The 20,333-nt window shown below is 33.8% G+C and overlaps 6 protein-coding genes across 6 annotated transcripts; 3 read left to right on the forward strand and 3 right to left on the reverse strand.

Moving 5' to 3' along the window:
* Positions 1–87: 87 nt before the first annotated feature.
* ELE39_003184 (SEC24C-like component of COPII coatamer of ER-golgi vesicles) lies at positions 88–3,561 on the reverse strand (the record flags this gene model as incomplete). Its single annotated transcript, XM_067346526.1, has 1 exon — positions 88–3,561. One exon carries the CDS (start codon positions 3,559–3,561, stop codon positions 88–90), a length of 3,474 nt encoding a protein of 1,157 aa, XP_067199764.1.
* A 953-nt stretch (positions 3,562–4,514) lies between these two features.
* ELE39_003185 (uncharacterized protein) lies at positions 4,515–6,665 on the forward strand (the record flags this gene model as incomplete). The annotated part of the gene is made up of 1 exon (XM_067346527.1): positions 4,515–6,665. The coding sequence occupies one exon, from the start codon at positions 4,515–4,517 to the stop codon at positions 6,663–6,665; it is 2,151 nt and encodes a 716-aa protein (XP_067199765.1).
* Positions 6,666–7,009: 344 nt separating this feature from the next.
* ELE39_003186 (clathrin heavy chain) lies at positions 7,010–13,045 on the reverse strand (the record flags this gene model as incomplete). The annotated part of the gene is made up of 1 exon (XM_067346528.1): positions 7,010–13,045. The coding sequence occupies one exon, from the start codon at positions 13,043–13,045 to the stop codon at positions 7,010–7,012; it is 6,036 nt and encodes a 2,011-aa protein (XP_067199766.1).
* Positions 13,046–13,820: 775 nt separating this feature from the next.
* On the forward strand, positions 13,821–14,318 carry ELE39_003187 (centrin; the record flags this gene model as incomplete). The annotated part of the gene is made up of 1 exon (XM_067346529.1): positions 13,821–14,318. The coding sequence occupies one exon, from the start codon at positions 13,821–13,823 to the stop codon at positions 14,316–14,318; it is 498 nt and encodes a 165-aa protein (XP_067199767.1).
* A 71-nt stretch (positions 14,319–14,389) lies between these two features.
* Positions 14,390–15,970, reverse strand: ELE39_003188 (integral membrane with 9 transmembrane domains; the record flags this gene model as incomplete). Its single annotated transcript, XM_067346530.1, has 1 exon — positions 14,390–15,970. The coding sequence occupies one exon, from the start codon at positions 15,968–15,970 to the stop codon at positions 14,390–14,392; it is 1,581 nt and encodes a 526-aa protein (XP_067199768.1).
* Positions 15,971–16,406: 436 nt separating this feature from the next.
* Positions 16,407–20,312, forward strand: ELE39_003190 (Smc like ABC ATpase involved in DNA repair; the record flags this gene model as incomplete). The annotated part of the gene is made up of 1 exon (XM_067346532.1): positions 16,407–20,312. One exon carries the CDS (start codon positions 16,407–16,409, stop codon positions 20,310–20,312), a length of 3,906 nt encoding a protein of 1,301 aa, XP_067199770.1.
* Between the last annotated feature and the right edge of the window lie 21 nt (positions 20,313–20,333).

Below are 20,333 nucleotides of genomic sequence, written 5' to 3' on the forward strand. Positions count from 1 at the left end.
AACTTTGCCTTGTTTTTTTTTCTCCATATAATAATTTTTACGATGATTTTCTTCACATAGTTACTGTTTGTCTTGATTTTAGATAACTTAGGAGTCAACAATTTTGCTCTGCACTAATTTGTGTACGTTACACAAAAAGTCAACATAGGTCGTTTCGAATCCGTACGCATCTTCAACCAACATAGCCTTGAACTTAGCCTCGATCTTCTGTGAGACAGGGGAAACCAAAATAACGGGCATATAGCAATTCACAGAGAACCTATCGTTTCTAATTTGCTGTATCACGTTTGAAATGCGCTTAGAGATACCAATATTGGATTCCATTGTAGGTGAATAGTCCTCAGGAGGGAAGTAAAGTTGAGCAAAATTTTCAAGATTGATGGAGGTGGAACCAAAAATTTCTGAAATGACTCCAGAGTTCACCTGGGGCCCAATATAAAGATAGATTTCTCTTCCATTCTCAAGCACATAAACTCCATCAGAAAGGATTCTTTCTCCAGAACAAGCAATTGAGTGGTTTAACCAGTATCTGGAGATAACAGGGGCATCAGATAATGGGAGGGATCCAGCAGTTGAGGCATTTAACCCCATCATATTGTTAGTATTATTTCCAGAATTGTTAGATGTATCATTTTGGAGGGAAAGCTGGTAAGGAAGTCCAACTGATTCAAGTTTTTGCAATTCGTTATTAGATTCGGACAAAACAAGAGAATGGTGCAAAGGATAGAGCCTTGGGTAAAGTATAGCCGTAGTAAAGCTTACTGAAGCGTGAAGAAGCTCATATAAGCCAACAAGCTGTTCTGATACAGTAAACTCCAAAACAGTGTTCAATGGCATCAGTGAAGGATGCTTAAATAATGATGAAACATAAATCAAAGTAAGTTTAAGAGAATCAGGAAGGATGAGTTGGCCAGTTGATGATGTATTTGCGCAATTTTCCCTGTAAGAAAAGAGCATATCGATAATTGAATTCAGAGTTTCCTGCTTCCAAGCTGTGAGAATTGAGCTAGAGCTCTTGTTAGTAGAGAATGGGAGGCCAGGAACCACCGATGTTGCTGCAGCTATAGCTCCTGTTGGGCTCACAGAAGTAGAACCAGATGATCCAGAAAAACCTCTTTGACCTTTTGAAACAATATGGTGAGCTGCCATTCTTGCGTAGATATTAATAATTGGTTCAATAGAAGCATATCTGAAAGCTGTAGTAATGCTGGTAGTCACTGGAATAGATATGGTAAGCACTCTCAACAGTCTTTGTCGTTTATCTTTGCATGTATATAAACAGGCAGCTTGCAGGAAGACATTCTTTCTTTGTTCCAAGTTCTCCTCATGACGAAGTAGAAATGCTATTGCAGTATTGCTATCCAATTTAGGAATCTGGAAGGCTGAAAGGTCAGGAGTTGGACCACCAGCGGTCCATGGTGCATAAATTTTAGACACTGCAATACCTCTAGAGCAACGTAGTTTAAATGTACAATCGTAGGCCACATTCTGCACAAAAAATATGCTATATAAAGTTTGATAGATATCCCTATAAATCTTCTCAAAAGGAAATTCTGTAAACAAACGTATCTTCCCACCTGTATGCTGTGATAAATATGCAAATGTACTTGTGGGTACCGAACTGGCGCCAAACGCTGCTCCCGCACTTGCACTGGGAGTGCAAGCACTTTGGCTCAGTTCACCCGTTGAATAGAAACCACCGTTAATTTGTGTCACAATAAATGTGTCCAGAGAAACATTGCTTTCTCTACAAGCTTGAACAATTGTATCCAGTTGTTGAATGTTGTGAACCAAATACCCAGAAACGAACCCTAATGATGGTTTCATCCCTTTAGAAGTTTTGCGAGGTGGGGACTTGGGCGCCACATTGGTTTCTTTAGCGTTGATAGCGGCAAATCCAACATTAGGTACTGAATTGACAAAAGAAAAGATAGATCCAGTAGAATTTCTTTCTTTAAAGATTTGAGTTGCCAAAGAAATTGCTGAAAAATATGCATTATGTGGAGTTGAGTGAGGATTAATGAGTGATGGAATACGATCAATGAGTTCATGAAGAAACTCGAGTCCTTGTGCAACTGGGACACAAAGTTCTGATAGAGGACAAGGCAAAAAAGGTTCCATTATGTCTGATACTACACACATTTTGATTGGAGGTTTGGAGTTTTCATTCAAGTTTTGATATGGAAATAAGAGTATTTCTCTCGAGTAAAGTATAAGGACAATGTTTGATTCTGGCGAACTTTGAGCTAGCTGAGTAAAAATATGCTTAAGACAATAGAGGATAAGGTTTGTAACGTTTCCTTGTAATGCCATAGAAGATGCTTCAATTAGAAAGCAGTAACATGGTAGCTCTGGGTCAGTTGATATACCAAGACTAGCTGGGGCAAAATAGTCAACAACTCCATGATATATTTCTGGATAGTTATTTTGGTCATCAGTTGGAGATTGGTAGTTTTGCATCTTTATTTGGGATTGTAATAGCCTTAAATAGTCCATGGGAATATCAAATGTATGACCACAAAAGTTACAAAGGCATTGACTACCATTTTGAGAGACACATGTAAATGGGTTTGCATATGCTCTACATCTAAGACATCTTATTGGCTCTATGGTAGAGGAGGAGTTTACAATAGGCACTGGCTTCTCAAAATCATTCAAAAGAGGAAATGGCTGAATAATTGCCGCGCATGGAAGCTTCATAGATTGTAGAATTGAGTGTTGACTTGGAATCTGGTTTAAAGTTAACTTATAAAACTTGCTTGTTGCATTACCTCTATCAATTAGCATTGAGTGAGGCTCAACCAGAGAATTTGGAGGAAGCAAATATTTGTCACTTTCATAAACACAACAGTCCTTCTCAGTTATGTTTCCAAATATTGGCCTTGGTATCTGGGATGGATCAACTCTAGATTGAACTGGTTTAGTCAAAGATGTCACAAAATTTGCTGAATTCTCAAAAACTTGTTGTTGTTGTCGTTGTTGCTGCTGATTAACTTGAAATTGCTGTTGATACTGGTGTTGTTGAGCTTGTGAACTCGTCTGGTATTGACCTGCCTGAAACTGTGTGGAAGAACCAATATGTGATGCCGTCATTGTATTTGATTGCATGGGCGGGTTATTCATCCTTGCTTCATGCTTAGGCGGGAACTGACTCCCAGAAGCTATATTGTGTGAGGAGCTGGTAGTTAAAGTGCTTGAATTATTATTAAGAGAGGGGTGTGCAGCTTTTTGAATAGATTGTGGCTGTGACTTCGTGGGACCGTTATATGTGCTATAGTTATAGCTCTGATTTGGATTTACCGTAGCGCTAGTGTTGCTCTGATTGTAGTGGTTATTGTTTAGTTGTTGGTTATTGGAATTTTGTAGGTAATTATTTGTCTGACTGTTATTATACTTATTATTAATTATGGAATAGTTCTGGGCATACTGAGGCATGTTTGGCTGTAAAGATGCATTTTGAATAGATGACGAATTATTTGTTTGATTGGGAATGTTATTTATTGATAGGCTATTTCCATTTTGTGAGTAATTTGATGTGCCAAAATTTGGATAAACTCTCATTATTTATTTAATTTCCTGGGTATTAAGTATCAATAACCCACACAATAGAGGATTATCTTTGCTCTTAATAGTAGTTAATTATTCTCACCAAATGAAATAAAGAAAGAAAAGCAGAGAAAATATTCTCCTTAATTAATTTAACCATACAGTGTGTTGATTAGGTTAGTATATTCTTGTTAATTTTTTTAAATTTTTTAAAATAATATTCTCTTTTGATTAACTTTCTACACTCCCCTCTTTCTGATCTGCACTTACTATTATTTCAATTATTAATATTCCCATATTAAAAGTAATAAATAAATTGCCTTAATAAGCGGGAAATTTCCCATTAATTTAATTATTTAGTGGGGAAATTATATACGAAAATTTTTCACTGATTCATTTATTATCAAAAAAAAAAAAAAAAAATATATATATATATATATATATATATATATATACAAATTCCCAGAATGCAATTTCTAAAGAAATCTTCTGTAATTTTTTGACAGATTAAATCAGATAATAGATAGGGAGTGTGGGTGAACTTAAAATAGTAAAATTCTATATAATTTTCTTAGGATAAAGTATTATTCGAATAAATTAGTTCCTAGTAAAATATGTTTATATCGAGCAAAGTCACTCATAATTGAAAAAAATATAAATGAAATTTTTTTAAACAATTTATTAATTTAATTAAAGAAATTTTCTTCCGTAATACTAATTGAAACCAAATATGTGGGGAAATATTTTTAGTGTCCTATACCGGTGTTTATTGGTATTGCATACGTGTATTTTCTTTATGTGGAAGGGGAACTGGGTGTAAGTAAGGGTATTGCAAAAAATTTAAAAAAAAGAAAAGAAAATAATATAATAGAAAGTATAAAGGAAAATAGTGATAAATTTCAAGTATTTTATTTTCTAACAATAATTAATAAGGTAATTAATATAACAGTATTAGTAATTAGAATAAAATGCTGGATGGGAAAAGCAAGAAACCTATTCATCAAAAATTACATGAAACAAATGGGAAACATAACAGCTACATGAAAAATGTTGTTTATGGGGACGAGAATTTGACTGAATTGAATAAAGTGGAATATCCAAGAAACACGCTTTTGCGAAATAATGGATTGCCGGAGAAACTTGAAAAACACTTAAATAATGAGAAAGAAAGAGAGTTAGAATCTTTATATGAAGAGAATCGACAACTATTAATGGAGATTTCAAAACTACGTAAAACAAATCAATTGCTGGTCAAGGATGTAAATAAGAAAAACGAAATTATTGATAGTCTTGATTCGAGTTTGGTTGAAGTTGAGGAAAAATTGGAAAATGCAAAAAAGAAGAATTGGAATATGTATAATGAAATTTTGAATAGAGAAAGGAAGAATCAAAAACAGGATGATGGCAAAGAACCTAATACAAACTCTAATCATTCTGATGAAGAGACTTACAACTTTAAGGCTTCGAAAATTGGGACTTTTAACACAGTAAATATAACAAAAGCTACTTCTAACAAAGATTTTACTAATAATAGGCCAAAGTCTACAAGTATTTCTACTTCAACAGAAAACACCAAGTGGTTACAAGATATGATTTTAGAATCTTTAAGTGAAAAGCATGTAGAAAGGAAAGCATATGACAATTTAAAATATGAAGTTGAAAAGCTTCAAAAAGAGATTTATTCAATGCAAACTGACTTATTAAAAAGTAATTTACACGATGAAGTCATTCAGGAACCAATTGTTGATCATTCTAATGGAAAGCTATCAGTTTTCCACTCCACTAACTCTTCAAGCAATAATTCTATAAGCATTATTGGAACATCAATTAGTGGATTTAACACTATCAATAATACTTTCCACTCTACTTCTCTCGCTCAAGAACTAAAAGAGGTCAACAATACCACTAATAATAGTTCGATTGACTCTATACAGGGACCAGATAATACTCAAGAAGAATCCGAAAAAGAAAATGGACAAGAAAATTTTGAATCTATTCCTCCAAGAAGTGTTCACATACTAATGGGTAAAACTTTCTCTAGAGACAATAACATTGATAAAAAGATCAATAAGTACAAGAATGGTCCTAGATACAATTCTGAGAAATCTGATGACTACAACCTCATTCAGCCGACTGCTAACTGTTACAATTCTCATATTCAACAATTTCAAACGCAAATCAATCAGCATTACCAGCAACCAAGTGTAGCTACCAGTAATAATAACTATTACTACTACTCTTCCTCTAATATGAATAATCAACATCAGAACTACAATAAACTTGATCCAAGGAACTATTCTCAAATTTACAATGCCAATTACACCAATCCATTTATATCTACAAATGAAAGTTACAATAGTACCAATAGACCTTTACAAAGTTTCCAGCATAATAACTACCCTTTTTATAATTCAATTAGAAGACCCATAAACCTTCCCGAATACGGAGCTAGCTATACAAACGCACTCCAAATGGATAGCTTGGTAAATTATCCGCCAATGACCAATTCCCTAGTCAACCCAGTCTTAAGCCTTCAAAATTTAAAACAAGGATTTGTACATCATCAATACTCTAAATTCAACCTTTCAGAACCAAACTTTAATTCAATTCAAACTTCGAACCCATTCTATAATCAGACTCTAAACCCACATAATTACTCGAATTTACCATTTCCGCCATTTAAAATCAAAATTACACAGAGATTTAGAAGAAATAGAAACAATTCGGTTCCTCCCCCTAGACCTAAAAATGATTTGGGTTCTGAACAATTGGTTATTGAAGAAAGTCATCCAGCACCCAATCAAGTTGAGACATTCAACTCCAACAGTGACTCCGATAAAGATCTTCCACAGGGATATATCCGCTTCAAAACTTCTATCTCCTCTCCATTAAGCCAGGATGATTTTTTTTCGCCAATCTCTGCAAATATTAACAATATTTGCCCCTGTGATAAGGCCATTGATTCCTGTGCATCTATCTCTAAAAAGCCAATTCAGCACGACTCAGAGAAAAACAAAATGAGATCTTTATCAACATCCCTTCCTCTACCAATTCCTCTTATCGCAAAAAACAACCAGTTTCAGGGAACCTCAGGTCTACTCAAGTTTAGTAAATACTAGACGGCCACCACCAATTTAGCTCGATGCAACTCAAAATGCAACCCCTCCCCATCACACTCCTGTAACTTTTCCTTACTGCTAATTAAATCTACATTAAAAAAAATAACACATTATAAAATCCCTAATTAATACACAAATTATTATTCGCTGTTCTTTAATATAAAATTCCTACTAACAATTCCCTTCTAGTCAAGCTCACCGTAGCTACTCCTTGCTGTTCACAATCTCACACAGGTGAATGAGCGTCACCACTCTTTTAATCTCCAATCGCTGGCCATGGCGACTAGCCGCATGCATTTTCATGTGGACAACTAAACAGTAGTATCTCACCTCGTTTAGCTCGTTTAGTGAAAGATTAGTTGATTATTTGGCATTAAATGATTGATATGGTTTATTGTGTTGGCAGAGTTACTATTCGAGTTATTGTTGCTACCGTTATTATTCCCATGATTGTGGGATGAAATCATTCCAGCAGGTAACGACGCGTTGGAGCCGATCTCGGCACAACTTGAAATATTCTGTGAGTTTGAAACGCTAGGATGACCACCAGAGGCGGTAGTTGCAATGTCAGTGATTTGAAGAGTTTCAAGTTTCTTTTCAAGCACATCAATTCTGTTGGTCATGTCCCTGAGACTTTGTATGAAGAATGGCATTGTAGCATCCAGACAATTATGTTTCCAAGCCATCTCCATTACAGTATCCGGTCTTAAAAATTCATAACATGTATATAAACATGCTACAAAGTTTTCCTTCTTGTTATTACTAAGAAGGAATTCCAAAAGTTCCTCAATAAGAGCAACGTTTCCACTCTTGTAGACCACCAGAATGGCTTCGTCTATCAACATCTCCTTTTGACAAATCGAGAGAGCCTGCTTATAATTTGAATTCTTGTCTAAGATCTTCACAGCAAGTTTTCTCAAGTCATTCATTGGATGTTTTTCTAATCTAGCTGAAAGGCTTGCCTGATCATAATTGTCACAAGTCAAAATCAATTTCGTTAGCTTTTCCACCTCTATTTTTTCTATGTACAAATTAATCAAAGCCTCATTCACTACTTGGATATTCTCTTCACTAATAGACTCCAGGAATTCTTGAATTATTGAAATATCGTAACTAGATCCTCCCTGTGGTCCACCTTGTTGACTAGTTGAAGGTCTTGGAGAAATTCCTGCAATTGAATTCATTGTACTAGTATTTGTTGTTGAAGAAATCCCCTGACCGAAGTACTGTTGAATGAACCTAGTGGTGATACTGGCAAGATCAAACTTGCTTGCAGATCTTAAAGATCCTCCAATCCCTAACTGATTCAGAGCTCCATTTGTTGATCTAGTGGGAGAATAGTCTGAGATATCACTAGAGTTCGACTTTGGTATCATCTCTGAGCTTTTTTTAGGCCTCAAAGTCAACATTAATAAACTGTTTAGCAATTCTGGATGCTCTTGAAGATAGAAAGTCATTGACTTATACAGAATATCTACATTAGTAACATTCTGTAGTATATTAAGGAACTGATCATTCTTCCAAGCCTCTTTTGGATGACTGATTACTGTTAAAACTGCTTGGTCAAACTCCTGGTACTGGAGATAAAGGTATACAACTTCATTCCAAAGCTGTCTCTGTTCACAAATTCTAGTAAGCTTTGGGATATTAATTCTTCCAGAGTAAGAGGCACAATAGTCCATCAACTTCTCAGGAGTATACTTTGCATAAAGTATTCCAAGCTCTGTGAAAAGACTACCATTCGCACGATCCGTATTCTGAATAGCTCCTTCCAATAAAGTCAAGAGCTCAGCTGTGAGACCCTTCTTTTCATATTCAGATACCACATCTTCACAGTAATCTGGATATACTATTATATTAAGTCCAGCCTGGTGTGCCAACTCGGACTCACCAATCTGCATACAAATCTGCAAAAGCTCCTTCCAAGTTTTGGGAGAATTTGCCTTCTTAGCAGTTTCCAAAGCGTTATTATACTCTCCAAGATGAATATAGCAGCTGGTTAGCCTTGAATAATTTGGTATCGCCTGGTAGAAGATGATAGAGTACCTATAATCTTGTTCATCCATAAGCCTATCTCCAATCTTTTGAAGCTGTACTGTATTGATACCTTGAAGGAAATTTTGGAGGTCTTGTAAAAGCTCCAGCTTGGACATACAATAAGCCAATTCTGTATCAACAATTGGGTCTTTGGATGTTCTAGAATCCTTCAATCTTCGAACCATTTGTAGATACCCTAAAAGTTCCCGATAAGCTTTGCCTGATAGACAATGCTCAATAATAATTCGGTAATCTCTGGTGTTTTCAGACTTAATAAAACAGTCGACAGCATCTTTCGTTCTAGAAATCTTGAGATATTGTTGACCAAGAACGTCCCAAACTGAGTTATCATTGCAGTATGATGCAAAATCCTGGGCCTTGGACAAGTCCAGATTAGCCAACTTTTCAACACTAATCATTGAATCCAAATTTTCTGGTAAATCAGATCCCTGTACACCAATCTCGATACCCTCATTCTTTAGCAACTCGAGCTTGGAAATCATTAATAAAGTCTCAACAGCTTCATTATTAAAGGAGAACTTCTTATAAATCTGAAAGGCTTGAGAATAAAGTCCATGCTCTATTGCAACCTTAGCCACCTCCTTAGCATCGTAATTATCTAATCTTAATATATAATCATCCAATCTTCGAATATCTATCTTAATGGAAGTTAGTAAAAGGAGATTTTGAAGATTTTTATTCTGTGAAAACTCGGTATTATTAACATGAAAAATAATCTTCTCCAAAACCTCCAATAGTGAATTAGGTACCTCTGCATTAATGAAGGCTCGAATTACGCAGCTAATTTCCTCAGGTTTATCATAAAATTCCGGTAATATCGATGAAGTAACCTGATCAATAATAGCTTGTCTACACTGCTCGTTAACAACAGGCTCCATAGCATTTGAATAATTTCCTAAGACTTTATTCCAGAGCTCAAGATCTTGTCGTTCAACAAGGTACCTGGCTAATAGACGATATAAATCATTTTTGTAAGTAACTTGTATAATTTCATCATCACACTGTCCCCAAGCCTTTCTGTAAGCAATATATGCAAGATAAGGATCTCTGTCTTCGCAGTAATCTCCAATAGTCTTTGCATCATAATGAGGATTAGTCTTCAAGAAATTCTCAGAATCTTTATTCATATCAATATAAATCTTTGCCAAAGCATTATGTAAAGCTGGATCTTGGTACCCCTCTTGAACTCTTTCTTCTAGCCAAGATAATAATAACTTAAGACGATTTCTGTTTTCTGCTTGCTGAATTAGCTCTCCAAAAGAAAAGGAAGAACCTAAAGTCTTGATTTCTTGCAAAAGAGATTTAACTAAATCTTCAGATCCATCAAGATCTATTAAGGTACCGATGACCAAAGGAGTTTGACTTGGGTTAATCTTCAAAGTATAAACTTGAATGTACTTATAAAGCGACATATGATACAAGTAGCTGATCAACTCCTCTACACGATGATGAAGATCACAAACCCAGATTAATGGTCTTAAATCACTCATCTTAATGCTTTTAAAGTATTCAATGACCTGATCTGGTTCGTAGGACTGCGGAAAATCCCTGCAAATTCTTTCAGCTTCTTGGATCTGACCCAGATGAACTGAGGCCTCAATATACTTAAATACTATAAAAGTGGAAAGCGATCCTATTCCGCCATTAACCGAGCCCGTATTAGAAGATGGCAATCTCCCTGATCCCGCTACAACCAGTCCAACCCCTCCCCTATTTTGAGTAGAGGAGTCACCAATCAAATTTTCACCAGACAAATTCAAAGATTCAGTAGATCCCGATGAAGATAAACTATTTCCAGATAAGTACTGGGTTAAATTTGAGCCTATAACATAGTAAATACCTTCCCAGATTCCCTGTTGCTCAAACAAAGTAATAATGTTCTCAATTCCAATATTTTCCACATTTTTAATGCATACCTGAATCACACTCTGTAAAACAGTATTATTATTACTTATTGCTATTGAATTTGATGAACTATTTCCTATTAATCCTGTTTGTCCAGCACCTGGTAATGCTCCGTTTGATGCTAATCCACCTCCCATAGAAACTATCCCACCTGCACCACTACTATTCTTGCAAACCAACAATAGTTCCTTCAAACAATCAAATCTAGTCCTTGGACTCAACTTGGACAAGTAATTTGCCAACCAATCCGTATTCAAACTCCCACAAGCAACCCCCAATATTCTTCTTATGTCACGCATGTCAGAAAAATTCTCTAGAGCCCGCTCAAAAAGGCCCGCCCTTTCGCAGAGGGCGGCAATTGCATGCTTGTCATAATGAGTGAAGAGGTCCATTTGAAAAAGTGCCTCAGCAACTTGAGGAGCATGGAGAAGGTTGACTTCAAGTAGCTTAGTTTGAAGGGCAGAATCTTCAGGTTTGTTGGTCTTGAGGTGGTCTAGAAGGATAGAGGTGATCTCCTTGTATCTGGAATGAGAGACGAAAATCTCAACGATTGAGGGCTTGTCGATATTAAGATCAAGGGGCTCAGTGGACGTAGAGTTGGAAAGATCTGATTGGGATGAAGGTGCAGGAGGGAGAAGAACAGTCTTCACAAATTCAACAGTAGCATCAATATTGTTTGCAATTAAAAGACTGTTAAGTAGTGAGCGAATATCAGTAGTAATAGTAGGCCAGTTCGAGGCTTTTTGTTCACGAATGAATTCTGAAACATGTGAGAAATTGCCAATTTCAATAAGTGTTTGGAGGATTTTTGTTGGATTTTGAGGAGTGCATTTGTTAAAAATTTTGAGAGCGAGCTTCTTTTCACCATTTTGAAGTAGGGTATCTCCGAGTTCTTCAGAGAAGGCCAACTTTTCTTCGTTTATTAGGACTTGCAAGAAGGCTACAGGCTGTGTAATAGAAGTAAACTCTGAAATTAGACTCACAGAATTTGGAGAAAATAAAAGTCGGCAAAACTCGGTACTCTCAAATTGGTTCAGAGTGTGGAACTTGAATACTGTTGTAAAGTACTGGAACAACAACTTATGAGATGAGTCTACCATTTTGAAATGATTAAGAGTTGCAGGAGTCCTCAAGCTCCCATTCTTATTAAGAGAAACAACTCTACAAGCATTCTGGTAATCCTGTCTCTTCACTGTCTCATTGAACATCCTAATTGAAAATTCATCTGCTCCTTGATAGCCATATCTCTGAGTCCATCTAAGTAGATTAGAGTTTAGAGACAGCTCAGGGTTTGACTGGATGTATGAAATAACTGATGAGCTGTTTAAAGTAATATGGAGGACAAGTCCTCTTTTATTTGCCATACAAATCCCATGGAAACGGCTTGGAGATCCCAAGAATACCGAATCTTGACATACCTTATTGCAATAAAGTATAGTGTTTGAAGTTGGCTCCACTATATATAGAATTCCTCCCCTTGTAATAATGAATATAACTCCAAAGTAATTTGAAACATAAGTATATATCGGAAAGTCAAAGCCGTGTGCACCTCCAGCTGAGGCTTCATCTACGGTTGGAAGCTCAATAACAGCTTTGAATGGTGTTGGGGGAGATAATGACGGCCCAAACTCACCAGATCCCGCTCTTTGGCCTGAAATATCCATTACATGAAGTCTGGCATTTGGCTGTTCTTGCTTCTTCTCAACAAAACAGACAACTGACGCTGGAGAATGTACAAAATCATCAACAACAAGCTCTCCAAAGTTACCAGAAAACCCTTCAATAAGTTGTTGTTGGCGTTTTTCTACTGAAAATAACTGAAGTTGGCCTTTAACGGAAATAGACCCAGTTGACTCGTTTGTTATTGGGCAAAGGCCCATAAGCATACACCATCTCTGGCTAGAGTCTGTCTGGTAGCCAACAATTTGAGTTGATTGCTCTGCCAATTTTCCAGCTCTCTCAAATATCCTAACAGGAATTGAGCTATGATTTCCTGATTCTATTGTCCAGTGATATATACCCTTATCTCCAACAACTGCTAAGATTCTAGGAGTCAGCCACCTCCAAAATACTACAGATTCAGAAAATAAGAACGCTCCAAGCTTCTCTTTTGACTCTAGATTAAAGATTTGGACAGTACAACCATTATCTTCATATCTTCCTCTGACTACAAGAATATTTTCAATTGGATGAATCAAGGCGCTTTCTGCTTTCATTGGCTTTCTATTTACTGCTTTAGATTGGGTATCAATTACAACAATCTGTGAACCACCATCAACACTTGTTTCTTTTACACCAACATATTTATCTCCTTCCAATGTCAGGCTTCCAAACCGGAAGCATGATGAATTGATCCCAAGTTCCTCCAAATTAGCCAGTACATTGGTTGTAATAGGGATTCCTCCCTTGTTCTGCATCTTCCCCTATAATGAAAATCTATTATTTCTGCCTTCACTGGTTATTCCTTTAACTAATTAATGACTCAATAATAACTTATATTGGTTAGCCAAGCACTAGTAATTATTCCTTTACATATACCCTGTTTAGATTAATAAAAAGAAAAAATATTGATTTGTAGGGAAAACTAAGAATTTAATTTCAGAGATTTTTCAAATATTTTAAAGCTCGTATTGCCTGGGGTCCTGATTACATAAATATGCATATATATAAATACATAAATATATGCCACAGGACTAAGTAACTTCACAAGCTTCAACCACCTTAAAACTCGGTCTTAGATTGAAATATTGTAAACCTTTACTTGTGAATTTTCCTGTTTCTCTTTTAGGAAGCCTAAAATTACCTTTCCCCCTTAATTTAATTATTTTTTTTTCCTTGTTTATTCCCGTTATTGCTCCTATATATAATATGTAAGATTTTTTTCTGAGGGGTAGCGCTTGGCGCCGCACGTGGCGCCCTTGTGGCGCCTAAAGTGGAGATTATTATTTTGTAAGAGCATGTAAAAGGAGATATAAATGTGGGGAAATTGGCTGAAATAAAGGTAGCAATTTTGAGAAAGAAAGAATTAAATAAATTAGGACTAAATAGACGGAAATTGATAATAATTTACATTAATTTCGCGTCTTTAGGAAAATTTACAGCCGTTTTGAGTTCAAAGTGTTGTAACGCTACATTGAAACGGAATTAAAAGAGAACTATTTTTTAATATCATTTTAAGAGTCATTTTTTGCAATGAAGAGAAGAACATCACCTACTAGAAAGAGAGGAAATGAGTGGCCAGGTTTGACTGACGATGAAATTGAAGAAATAAGAAAAACCTTCAACTTGTTTGATACTGACGGTTCTGGAACCATTGATCCAAAAGAAATGAAGGCAGCTATGCAAAGTTTAGGATTTGAGAGTCAGAATCCAACGATGTATCAATTAATCGCGGATTTGGACAGAGAAGGGTCGTCAGCTATAGATTTTGAAGAATTCTTGGATGCAATTGCATCAAAGCTTGGTGACAAGGACAGTAGAGAAGGGATTCAAAAGATATTTGCCATGTTCGATGACGATAAAACTGGAAGCATTACTTTGAAGAATTTGAAAAGAGTAGCACATGAGCTAGGAGAAACAATGACTGATGATGAGCTAAGAGAGATGATTGAGAGAGCAGATAGCAATGGAGACGGTGAAATTAGCTTTGAAGATTTCTATAGTATCATGACTAAAAAGACTTTTGTATAAATTAAAACTTGAAAATTGTAATATTAGTATAGAAATTTTATTTTCAAACTTTGTTTGAATTAATTTCATAATTATTTTTTTGAATTACCAGAGTTTTGAGCATTTAAATACTTAGTAAGTATCTTAGGGATTTCTTCTTGTATTGAGATGCCTTTATCCCATAGAAATGAAAATAGGTGTATTATTATTGAACATATAGAAACTCCAAAAAAGCTATATATAAGAACTTGATTTGGTATTAGTTTGTAATTAAGCTTTGTATTTGATGCTAAGAGGAATATATAGTAAAGATCGGACTTAAATAACCAAGAATTTGATAAATTTGTAATATAAATAATATTTAATACAGGAATTAAAACTATACCAATGATGAAAATCATAGAATTCATCGGAGTTTGTGATTTAACTAATACATGTATTGGTAAACAATAGCATACTTTTTTAGCCAATAGATTCCAGGTATAACATATACAAGATCCAATATATAAAGGCAAAACTATTGAGAATAATATAAAAATCATATTAATAAATTGATTACCACTATAATTTGGAGGATTCTTGACGGTCAACTGTACGATTAATGTTGCATAAATAGATACAGTTAATATTAAAGTGAAGAACATTTTTGCTAATTTGGTGATAATGAAGATGAAATTTTGTCCTTTAGTCCTGAATCTTTCCTCCAAATTTTCAAAATATGAACTCAATGCTAATACTTCACTTTTATATTTATATATTTTTTGCTTAAGAGTCCTTGTTTCCTGCCAAGACTTTAAATATGTGCTTGTATAGAATTCGGATTCAAGTCCTTTAGAGCTTTGATCATACCTTCTTTTGAGATCTTCCCCTTTATTAGACAATGCTTTAGATATTATATAGATTTCCTGCTTCTTTTGTTGATATAAATGAATATCAATGGGTTTTGGTCTTCTGATGATTGAAATTAAGTAGTTAATAGGAATCAAAACACTAGCAATCCCAATAAATATTACATTAAAAATATATCCAATAAACAATAGTAATCCAGAGGTAGCTATTGAAAATGTACCATTAAAAATTATCGTATTTCCTGTACAATTAGCTTCATTGATATACCCAAGTAGTGACAATCTTAGACATGTCTCTTTTGTAACTCCCACTAAGTGAATTTCTTTGAAAATCGCGTAATTTCCTCCAATAAAGATCCAGCAAATCAAGGTGGACAGGAATGAAGCTAAATATGGAGTATATGATCTATTTAGTCCAATTTTTGTGTCAAACTGAGTTTCATAGTATAATATTGAAAAGGGAATAACTAAAGAAGTGAACAGAATATTCAAATACATTACTACCATAAACAAGGCTCGCATACTGATAGTTCTAATTTCTTGTGAACCTATAATTGGGTACTCATTAATAATATTCACCGGAACTAACATAAAATTAATCCATATTAACTGCAGTCCCAAAATTGTAATTATTCTTGTTACTAATGCTTGACTGAAAAATCCTATAAAATTTGGTAAACTTAAGTGGGAAAAAGTTGAAAAATTCTCAGTCAAAAACTTACCTTTAGAATCTTCAGCATCTTCAAAAATATAAATCAACCTTAGATTAATAAATAAAGCGATGGAGTTGTAAAAAATAATAAAACAAATTAAAATAAAATCCATAAATAATAATTCATAGCCAGGCTAAAATATAATTTGCCAATTTTAAGTTGCCCTCTTTTGCTATTTATAAATAAATAAATTTATATGATTTTTTTTTCAATCTTTTCGTCTAATTCATGAAAAATTACTTTATTAATTACGTCATTTTGAAATTGGCGCCTAAATAAATTCATGAACTCTATACCGGTATTCATGCAAATTGTATTTTTTTCTTTAAATTAAATTTATCCACATAATCACATCTAAATGAAAACAACTTCACTAAACACTTTGGTTAATAAAGTAAATTGAGAAATTTTTTAAAGCTAAATTTTACTATTTTTCCTAAATTCTTTCTTTTCTATATGAAAAGTCTGAACTATTTTTGGGACTGAATGAGTGAGTTGATTGATTAATTTCAAGTTAATGATAATATTGGTTAAAATTCATAAATTTGATGACTTTGCTAAGCAAAAAGGGAAGATTAAGGAGATATATTTGCGAAAATGAGCATGAAAATAACGGAGAAGAAAAACAAAAAGTTAATCAAAGTAATCAAGAATCGAGACAAATCGAAAATGGCACACTAATTTCAATAGAACTAGAGAATTGGATGAATATAAAAGGCCCAACGAAATATTGCTTCAATAATGGGGTCAACGTTATAACAGGACTAAATGGGAGTGGTAAAAGTAGTGTAGCCTGCGGAATTGCAGTTTCATTAGGATATGATACTCATATATTAGCAAGAGGTCATTACTTGTCATCGTATATTCGTAATGGAAGTACTTCATGTAGACTATTAATAGCAATAAAGAATGAAAAAGAGCATGAAAATCACTATATTTCAGAGATTGAAAGGATTATCACAACAGTCGAGTCCAATAAGGCCAATAGGCTAAGTTCGCAACCAGAAATAAGATCGAATTGGAAATTGAATGGAAAAAAATGTTTAGAAAGGGACATAGTAGCCTTGAGAAGAGGTCTAAATATTCAATTAGACAATATGGTTGCATTTTTAGCTCAACAGAAGGTTAGCCAGTTTGGTTCTCAAAGCCCACAGGAAATATTCATCGATACTTTGAGAATCATTTCCAATGGAAATTTAAAGTCGAAAAACTCACAAAGCGAGAATACAAGGATTGAAACTGTATTATTTGAATATGAATTTGATGAAAATGACTTGCTGAGTGTATATTATCAATTTTTAAATATATTCAAGGATTCAAAAGATTGCAAATTAAGATTTAAGGATAACGAAACGAGATTAACACAATTAAGCAATGAGATATCTAAATCCAAACAAAATGAAATTAAATATATACAGTATTTGTTAAATAAGATGGGGATCTACTTGATTCACTTTTTTCAATCACTGAATGATATTTCAATTGATAAGATTAACTTATTAGATTTAGATGAAAGAAAGAAGAAGGTGATTAAGGTCCTTGCTGAAGCTAGAAAGGAACTCAGAAGGCAGGAAAATGAGTCCTCTAAACTTTTTACGGAGCTTGAGTTGTCTAAGAAGAAGAATGAGGACTTTTTGAGAAATTTACAACTTGAGAAGCTTGATAGAAAGTACAAGTCTTTAATGAATAATTTAGATGGAGTAATAAACAAATTGCAGGAGAGTTATAGCGATCCAAAACTTTTATTGGAAAGATATCGAATTAAAATTAGAAGAATCCAAGATAAGATAATTGATACTGAAAACAAAATAAAGTATTACATGGAACAGTTAGAAAAAGAATGGAAACCAAAATTGGTTAGATGCAGACTATATGAAGAAGATCTTCCTCAAAAATTTGATAAAGTAATTGCTGAGAAGAAGAGGGAACTATTAAGAGAAAGTGTGAGTGAAATTTCTTCAAGAAAAATTTCTTTAGAAAAAAACATTAAGGAGTTCGAGTTCATGCTATTAAAACTTATTGAAAAGAAAAATGACAATAAGTCTACTAATTCGGTGAGTTACAGGGAGAAAATTCTGAGAGAAAAGTATCTCAGAAATGTTAACCAAAAAGTCTTGTCTAGTTCTAAAAAGGAAAATATACTCAAATATTTTCAAAAGTTAAGTGAGTATTCTGGCTTTGAGAATTACTTGCCAAAGAAGAGGGTAATTGGCCCAATCGGAAGTTATATTTCCATCAAGAATATCAAATTTCAAGCATTAGTTGAAGCATTTCTTCAACAGTTCCACTATTACTTTGTTTCAGAAAGGGAAGATGTTAAATTGTTAACAGAAAGGTACCGTTTGAATGTTCTAACACTGTCTAATTCTAAAACACCAATTTACCCAAAACTGGATGATGAGCTCAAGGGTCTTGGAATTACAGGATTTTTGCATGAGCACTTGGACTTTGAGGATGATACTATGAAAAATATACTTTATCAAATTTCTGCTCAATTTTTCACATGCGTAATTATCGATAATCCATCATCACCAATGGAAGAAATTCAAGAAGATCAAATTTTATATAAGCTTTCAGATTGGTTCAAAAGGAAATACGATCAGCCTGGAAACAAAATCTCTAATAACGTTCATTTATTCATCACTGATCAAAGTGGTGAAGGAAATGCATATTCAAAGAATGGAGCTTTATTTAAGCTTATCACTTCTATATATAATCCAAATTCAAAAACTATCTCAATGGTAAATCTTGGAGATAAGATGAATACAATATTGTTGGATAAGGAAATAGTAAAGGAAGAAAACTCAGAAATAGAGAAAGTTAATCAACAGATAAGCTCCACTGAGAAAGAAATTAAGCAGTTAAAGTTGAAAATTGAAGAACACAATAAGATTCTTCAAGAGCTTAAGGAACAGTACGATGGAGAAATTACATTGCTGAATATGATTACTGAGTGTATTAGTAATCTTCCTTCCCTATTTGAGAGAATATCGAATTTGAAAAGCCAGCTTGTGACTCTAGAGAAAGAGTTGAGAGAAAATACTCCAAATGAATCTGAGATTAAATTAAAGAATCAAAAGCTTATTAAGTCTGCATTTATGGGTCAAAATCCAGTTGATGATTTATCAGAGTCTGATATTTTTCAAACCAGTATATATAATGAGTTAAGTAAAATTAACGAAATGTTTCAGGAGATTTGTACTCGAGATTTTTCCACGAATAAGCAATTATGTGGAAAAGTTTTTCAACTAAATACCGACTATTCATCTTTTCAAAAAGAAATCTCTGAAAAAAAAGAAGAAATAAGGCAGCTGGAACTAGAAATGAGTCAAGTTAATGATGATTATGATAAGACTGTATCCACCTTGGATATGAAAAGAAAAGCCTCAATAGATTCTTACCTTCAATACTATTCAACTTATTGTCAATATTATAAGAGACTAAAGTATAATGACATTAAAAAAAGCTCAAATAATGGATCAAATGAAAAAATTTATGAGTTTATTTACAATAAAGCTGGTAAGTTCGAGAATAATCAGTATCAAGATCAAAATGATAAAATTACAAAATTAAATTGGGATAATAGTATATCAGATGTGCCAGGTGTTAAATTCTTTTCATCAATAATAAGTGGCAATAAAATTTCATCTAGTATTGATGAAAAGATCCCTTCTTATTGTTTAGAAATGATTAGTCAGGTATCCTCTGAGTTTGGGCTTCTTAAATGTGAAAATTTACAGCTTGAAGAGATACTGAATAATACATTAAGAAATTTACCAAACTTAAAAAATTATAACCAAATATTAACTCATGAAGAAGGGGAGGAAATTGAGGAGAATAGTGCAGAAGATGGAGTTAAAATAAGAAGAAGAGACTTTAAAAAAGTCTCAAAAAACGGTTATTCTAGCTCTCTAACTCTGTTTGATGTTTTACTTGACAATGAGGAATATAAAATAAGGCATGAGAATTTATTTAACATAATAACTAGCTTAGAAGCCAAGACTCATAATACAAACTTGGAGAGAATGGCAGATTTAGAGCAGGAGTTTGAGATTTTAAGCAAAGATACCCAAGAATTGTCTAAAAGGATTAGTATGTATGAAGAATTTGTTAATAAGCATTACATGAAATGGCTTGATCAATTGAAGACTATAGAAAATGTGGTTTCTCATTGTTTTGGAATTTTTATGAGATTTATTAATGATAAACATAACGGAAAGGTTATTATTCCTTTTATTAATAATTTTCTACTGTTTATGAATACTTCAATAGATATAAGTAATGAAGCCATATTCAGTTATTTTGTTGATAATTTTGAAAATGATTCTAAGCTTAATATTATGGTTAGATTTAGTCCAGATGAAGATTTAAGATTGTTTTCATCAAACTCAATTTCAGGAGGTGAACAATCTCTTTGTACTATTCTTTTTATACTATCTTTACAGGTAAGTTGAATTTGATAACAATAAATGAGA

Source organism: Cryptosporidium sp. chipmunk genotype I, assembly GCF_004936735.1.
Source record: "Cryptosporidium sp. chipmunk genotype I strain 37763 chromosome Unknown contig_5, whole genome shotgun sequence".
Taxonomy (NCBI): Eukaryota; Apicomplexa; class Conoidasida; order Eucoccidiorida; family Cryptosporidiidae; genus Cryptosporidium; species Cryptosporidium sp. chipmunk genotype I.